The sequence below is a fragment of the Portunus trituberculatus genome, chromosome 41 (genome assembly GCF_017591435.1).
Source record: "Portunus trituberculatus isolate SZX2019 chromosome 41, ASM1759143v1, whole genome shotgun sequence".
Lineage (NCBI taxonomy): Eukaryota > Metazoa > Arthropoda > Malacostraca > Decapoda > Portunidae > Portunus > Portunus trituberculatus.
This window is the reverse complement of record NC_059295.1, coordinates 6,736,497-6,743,900: the sequence shown is the minus strand read 5'-3', so window position 1 is coordinate 6,743,900 and position 7,404 is coordinate 6,736,497. Positions and strand designations below refer to the sequence as shown.

Genomic DNA, 7,404 nt, shown 5'->3' with positions numbered 1-7,404 from the left:
GCCAAAGCTGGTGGAGAACATTGAAATCTCCAAAGATGGCGATTTCCTCGAAAGGGTAAAGGGACAGAATGTGCTCTACTTTGGAAGTTAAATAGTTTAAGAATTTACTACAGTCAGAGGAGTAAGGGGAAATAGACAGCACAGATAAATTTAGTTAGAGAGTCTAAGCCAGATGATGGAAAAGTAGAAAGATTCAAGAGCATGGGCACGAGAGCAAGTTATGTCGTTGCGCACATAGACGCAATATCTAGCTTTGGAACGAAAATGAGAATAGAGAAAGTAGGAGGGAACAGAGAAGGGGCTACTGTGAGTTGCGTCAGACAGCTGTGTTTCGGTGAGAAAAAGATGAGGAGAAGTGGTGTTCTACAGATCGAAAATAAATATAAGATGGTGAATCATATAAAAATCAATGAAAAAAACAGTTGAGGTAGGTGTCAAGAGATTTTGGGTCACTGACGAGAGAGCAGTCCGACCTGGAGACATTTCTGGTCCCCTCCCCCATTTTTTTTTTTATTTATTAATTAATTTTATTTATTTACTTATTTATTTATTTATTTTTTTAAGTGAAGGGAGTGCGTGTGGTAAGTGCATGTAGTTTTGTGGTAAGTGGGAGAGTTGTCTTTAGAGGGCAGGCTGTGGCTGCCCCCTTGAGTTGTGAGACACAAAGGGAAACGTTTAGCGAGATCACAACTAGCTTTTAATGGAGAGTTCACAACACCCCTTGAACTAATGCTATTAGACCTCGCTGGGAGCAAATTATCGTTTCGGTAGGTGTCTACTACCTCCTCCCATAGTTTGCAAATGTTTGCAGTTTTTAAGGTGTTGAGCCAAGAGAAGGAGTGTGTCTTTATAAAGATAGGCAAAAAATAAAAGTAGGTAGAAGAATATAATTCAGTAGTGTGTAGTGCTTGATCGCTCCTCAGGATCAAGATCGGCAACCACCGAACGGAACGGAACAGAGTGGAATGGAGCGGCGAGCAGCAAGATGGCGGGGGTGTCAGGAGTGTCGCTCGTGAATACTATACAGTCGGAAATAGAGCGTGCCAGGCAGGATCTGAAGGGTGTTGATGAAAATTTACGAAGACTAACTGGCAGGGACTTCAATGATCCCAAGTAAGTCTCGTTAGGAAGGCTATGAGGATGTTGATTGTGCCCCTCGTGTGTTGGCGGCGATGGCTTGGCCTGGTGTGTGCTCGGCGTCCCTCGTCACCCCGGGTGTGTCCTGAGCTGCCTTGTGCCCCCAGCCAGGCACAATACTTAGGTCTGTAGGTTCCAGAAAGACTGTAATGGCTGGGATATGGACTGTCATCAGGTTGGCTTAAGGGTAGATCGAAGTAGTGATGTGGAACTAGGTAATTTTTAGCCAAGCCATTTAGGCCTAACCGCTACAGTACCGAAGCGCAGGCTTTGTGATGGTTGTGACTTATAGTTAATATTTTCTGTAAGTCCTTTTCGATAACTCATGACACGACTGCTTGTTGTATTATATTCGCTTTTCTTTATGTATATGAAGTTTTTTTTTTTCTTCGCACTGCTGGTTATTATTGACTCGTAGTGATGCTATTGAAAATCAACACTTCTCCAGAAACATTAGGTAGGTTAGATTAAGTTTAGGTAAACCTGCTTTTCACTACCAGTCCCCTCTCAACACCAAGCTTGGGGACCTGTTGGCAAAGCGGGGGTTTTGGGTCGGGAAAAACCAAAATTTGCAATTTTCCCTAAATTGTAATAGGCCTTATTTGGCTGAATTAGAGAAAAAGTTAATGTTTATCATCGGTCTATGTCAGTAGTACATGACATGACCATGTTGTGACAGTATTCTCATTGTACCTTTAGGATTTTTTTTTTTTTTTTTTTTTTTTTAACGCGCTGTAGGGTGTTATTGACATGTAGAGATGCTTTTCAAAATCAGTACATCGCTCCAGAAAGCATTATTTGCTCTAGGTTATGTTAGGCTGGGTTAGTTTTAGGGTTAGTTTAGATTAAATTTGGTTTGATTATATTGGTCGGGAAAACCGAAGTAGACCAAATTTTGCATTTCCAAACAAAGTCTAAGAAGACAAGTGGCCATATTTGGCAGAGGAAGGACCTGTAAATTTGGTCAATTTATAGTTTCACTGAAACAACAATTTTCTAATGTGGCTTATAATTTTCTGGTGAGATGTAATGAACTGGGTGATTGCTTACATGTTCCTTCCACCCCAACCACTTCCCAAACAAGATTGGTGGCATGTGGAGAAAGGGGCATTTCGAGTAGGGGACTAGTAATCTGCAAAATATGACATTAAAAATCTACGGGAATTTCACTCATTATTATTATTTTTTTTTTCCAATTAGTTTCTTTCAACCATGGAATGTGGCCTATGTTTCTCTGGTGAGAAATATAGTGAAATGATTGATGGTATATGTCATTTCTGTTTCAAAGAATAGTTTTTAAGTTATGACTTTTGGAACTTCAACTTGTGTGTACCTCTCATTCTCAGCCATCTTGGGGAATCTGTGAGAAATTGTTTTTTTTTTTTGGGTGGGGGAGCATTAAATTGAGTAGTGTGGATTGCAAAAGAGGTCGGAAATCAACAAAATAATTTTGTAAGCTCTGAAAATACTTTGATGACGGTGGCGGCAGCTAAATGTGCGGCGGCTACTGTTGCCAATGCTAAATTTCCAGCTGTATCCACTACCCCACAACCTCCAATGTTTACTAACCATATCCAATGTAATAATCAGCTAAGGGGGGGGAGGGTGCTGCCCTCACACTTCCCAAATCCCCCAGCAGTTACTTATCAAACCCAATGTCATAACCTAGCTTAGGGAACTGTGTTACCCCGGACCGGCCCTCCACCGAGGGTAGTAACCATTTGAACCAAATATTATAACCATGATTTAATGCTTTTTAGAAAATTGTTGGTTGGGTGAACCTAGAAATTCTCTGGTGCAGACACTTTCTGGCTAGAAGGTTATGATGTTGGGTTTAGTTAATAACCCGTTGGGGCAGTTCTGGGTGGAGGCAGCCTTCCCGGCTAGTATGTTATTACATTGGTTTTGGTTAGTACCCTTGAGGGTGTTGGGGGGGCTGCACCCCTGCCCCACTGCCAGCTAGTAGGTTTTAACTCATACCCCGTGAGGTGTGATCATGGCATTTACATTATGCTCCATCAGGCATGATTTTATTTTATTGTATGCTGCACAGTTTGTTTATGTTTGAGGCTATCTGTCATATATCAAGGCCTGTCATTGGTCTATTGTTTTCAAGATTGTGAACACTTAGCCAATCAGCTTTTACAGTGTGAGTATGATGAGTACATTAATGTCAGTTTGCTGTATTTTGTAATTTTTTATGAATTTCTTGGTGAGATATTAGATATACATGTATTTGCATTGATAAATAAATACAGTACTGTAGTTCAGAAACATATGATGCATGACAATACTGGGAATTGCTATTTTTATCTTGTTTTTGGCTTAGATAAGAGTTTGTGGTGCTGGTTTGATGAAGTTGGATGAGGAGAATGTGGTGATGCTTGTTGTTTCTGACCACGAAGAAGTTGAATTATCATTATATTACATTTTGCTTACATCCTTGCTTTATTTTCCATAATGAAGACAATATATCAAAGGAAAATATTTTATCTTTGAAATGGTATGTGATTTATAAGCTTTGTTATGTTTTTGCAAAAAATTGAAGGAAATAAAAGAATAGCTTTCTGAATTTATCTTGCTTTGAAATTTTTTACCTTAGATTTTTTTTATGCACATATGTTACATTTGTTCAGTACTTAATGATTTTACCACAACAAAGCAATTCTTAAGCTTTTTAATGATATATAATTGTCCCAGTGTTTGTTAAAGTAATTTGACCACTAAAGGACTCAAGGAAGCTTTTTAACATTTACTACCCATTTTTTATCTTTTGTATCCTTAAACTGCCCTCTCATTTTATTATAGGCTACAAGGGTTAAGGTTGGGTTTATTTAGTATCCCTTAGGGGCTGTGGTGTAACAGTTATAGCTGAAAGCATATCATTGTTAACACTGCTCAATCCAAAGTGCCACCGCGTCCAGGTGTCACCTCCACCATCAAAGTATTTTTATTTACTTATTTTTTTATATGGTTTTATTGATTTCCAACCTCTTTTGCAATCCACATTACTCAATTTAATGCTTCTCCACCTAAAATCCCCAATTTCCCAGAGATTCCCCGAAGATTGCTGGGAATGAGAGGTAGGCATTAGTTGGAGTTCAAAAAAGGATCATAACTCGAAAAATATTAATTTGTGATAGAAATTACTTTTACCATCAATTTCTCTACATTTCTCACCTTAAGAAATAATCCACATTACAGATTCCATTGATGAGTTAAGTTGCAAATTGACTTTTTTTTTTTCAATCTATCCTAGGATTGGATTAATCTGTTTTACATTTATTCCCATAAGGGGAATGGTTTCAGTTTCCAAACAATTTGGTTTGCGAACGGCCTTCAGGAACTAATTAAGTTAAAAAAAAAAGAGCTTTCACTGTATCTAATATTATCCCTTATTATAAAAGCCACCTGTGTCTGAATATTGTTTGTGAGTGATATTAAAGTTTAACGCTTGATTTGATTTTCTTTTTTTTCATTTTTTTATACAGATTATTAAATCTAATTATTTTAATTATGAAAATGTCCTTGAAATTTTTATTTTCTTATTTACTTTTATTTATATGTATACATTTTTTGTCTTTTCTAGTCAGCGGCCAGACCTCAGGAGGGTCCGCCTCGCATCTGGCAACAGGGATGATGAACCTCCAGCCAAGCGACGCCCTCCAGGTGGAGTGTTCGCAAGGTAGGTCACTTTTGTGTCTTAAGAAGATAAAGCAAAAATTTATTTGTGGCAGCATGATGCGTTTTTTGCTTCATTGGAGCGCTTAAGAGTCATGAGTACAATAGCCACATCACTTACCCACCCTAACCTCACTTGCACTGATGTTCATTTACTCTTAAAGTGAGTTTTGAAATAGGAAAAAGCTCTGATATTTCCAGTGTGAATTATAATTGTATTGGAAATGTGCAAGAAGTCCTCAGTTTATGATGTCTTCAATCTGCAATTTTTTGTGGTTGCGTCACTTGCTGTGCAGCTCCTAGAAAGGCAGCTTTGTTTACTGTCACCAGGGGAACATCATATTGAATTGTGCTATATTCAATGTACTTGTTTTTGATAACTTTTTTCCCTAAACAGTTTTTTCATATCCCATGATATGATTTTACCACTGTGTTAGTGTAGGTGAGTGACAATTTAGATACAATACTTCTACCCACCCGCTCAAATTCGCTGCAAACTTGCCAGGCGGAAGTGTAAACCAACGCTACCCTGTGCATCGCTCAAGGCAGCATCACACTAGCACTTTTCTATCAACTTTTTCTGTCAACTTTCTGAAGACTCAACTTTTGTCGATGCTGGTCGTCACACGCAAGCTCGCTTCTGCCTTTGTCGCGTTTGTCAACTGTAAACATGGCAGCCCCTTCACCCCCAGCAATGCGTTGCTATTTTTTGGCCTTTAATGCTCCCTATGAGAAACTCTTCAGACAGCTTTGTCCACTCATAAACAACAGAGCTGCTCATCTTGGCCAGATGTTCTTGGAAAGTTCTGCCTTGGAACATCTCAGTTCCAGAGAAATGTAAACAAACAACTGAACTACTATTCACTGTTAGGCTAGGACAAAAAATATATATATATACAAATATATTTACATCTACTTATCAAGATTCTATTGATTTGAGATTATAGCATCATTTCAATTAACAAGAAAATGAATTTTATTATAAAAGTGTTACTGTATTTTACGGCTTGCAAGATGCTGCATCTTGAAAGACGCACCCTAATATTTGAAGCAGATTTCTAAGAAAATAAAAGTCGTTCTCATACAAGAACACGTTCACCATACAGTAAAACCTCGCTTGACTAACGTCTCTAGGGATGAACAATTCGGGAGACGACCAAAAAATTTGTCAATATATCGACCCAGGGGACAAATGCGGTTAAACGCCTTGCCTGCCGGCGAGCCGTTTGTGTGAGAGTCAACCCGTCTATCACACAACAACAAAACAAAACATAAGCACAAAAGAAAATAGAAACAGGAACATACGAAAAATATTACATAACATAATCTCCGTGCCACCACGATTTTCTCCTGTTTTTCCTGGGCATGGTGATGTTACCGGCGCGCTCTACTGTAGCTTCCTCGGCGTTATCCTCGCTGCTCTGGTGGCTCTCAGCGTTGCTGTCATCATCATCCTGGCCATGTCCAGGCACTACAGATTGTGGCACATCCATCACAGCTGTTTCCTCGCTCACCTGGCAAGGAACACCGCCCTACTGCCCGCTCCTCTCACACTGAGCATCACTTCCGAGGATCAAAGGAACTTCCTGGCCACGTACCTTTAACTTCCCTTCTTGGAAGTCCAAATTTGCTCCCACACATGTGAGGAAGTCAATCCCCAGCAGGCAAGGGTCTTCCAAAGGCAGAGATGAAGACTGGCAATCTTTCCATGTTTCCCACGCCGATGTTCACTATAACGGGGCCCCACATAGCAGCACTGACTTGTGATGCTACACAGCTGTTGTGTAGCTCTGGCACGCTGCATACATTCAAAGTCCTCTCTCATGACTTTCTTCTTGGATCTTGTCTGTCTTCATCCCCATCCTCCTCTCCTCCATTCCATCATGCCATCAACGTTCTAGTCTCTCAAGTAAATAACCTTTTCTTTTTTATTTATTTTATTATCATTTTGATAGCATTTAGGTAAGTAAAACAATTTAGGCTTTCTTTAGTTATTTTGTTCATGTCATGCATACATTAAAGGTCTATTTTGAATGGGTTTTATGGACAAAAGTATGATTTTTTTTGGTCTGGAACGGATTAATGTTATTTCAATACATTCTTATGGGAAAAATTTATTCAGGGGACGAACAAATCGGGTGACGAACAGGATTTAGGAACGAATTATGGTCGTGAGCTGAGGTTTTACTGTATACCCGATCACTGAACACAAAAACATAAGCAGCAAGGAGTCTGCAAGACACTATTGTTTCAGCACTCATTACAAATTTGCTGGAGCACTCACCACAAATTTACAACTATGTAAATAAAAACACCATAGGTAAATACGTACACACAGTGAAGCAGTCCATCTCTTCTTCTTGTTTTAGTGGGTGGTGACGGCATGTATTGGATATATTGTTTACATTACGTGATCACTTGTCCTCAATTTTGGAGGTTTGTCATTCGGAAATTCCGAAGTTTCAGAAATTTGGGAGGCTTAATAACTTAGGTTATTAAAATAGCTGTATCCGCCAATCGCTGAAACCGAAAGAGTCAGTGCTGCAGTTTGTATTTATTTTATTTTGCAATCGTGCTTCACAGGCT

At 39.2% G+C, this 7,404-nt stretch overlaps 1 protein-coding gene across 1 annotated transcript in view; it reads left to right on the top strand.

Moving 5' to 3' along the window:
* The first annotated feature begins 948 nt into the window (after positions 1-948).
* Positions 949-7,404, top strand: part of LOC123516790 (pinin-like) — a 31,511-nt gene continuing 25,055 nt past the window's right edge. Inside the window, exons 1-2 of the mRNA XM_045276453.1 lie at positions 949-1,113; positions 4,727-4,822. Coding sequence (XP_045132388.1) covers positions 986-1,113; positions 4,727-4,822 — 224 coding nt within the window. The 5' untranslated portion in view covers positions 949-985. The remainder of the gene's footprint in view (positions 1,114-4,726; positions 4,823-7,404) is intronic.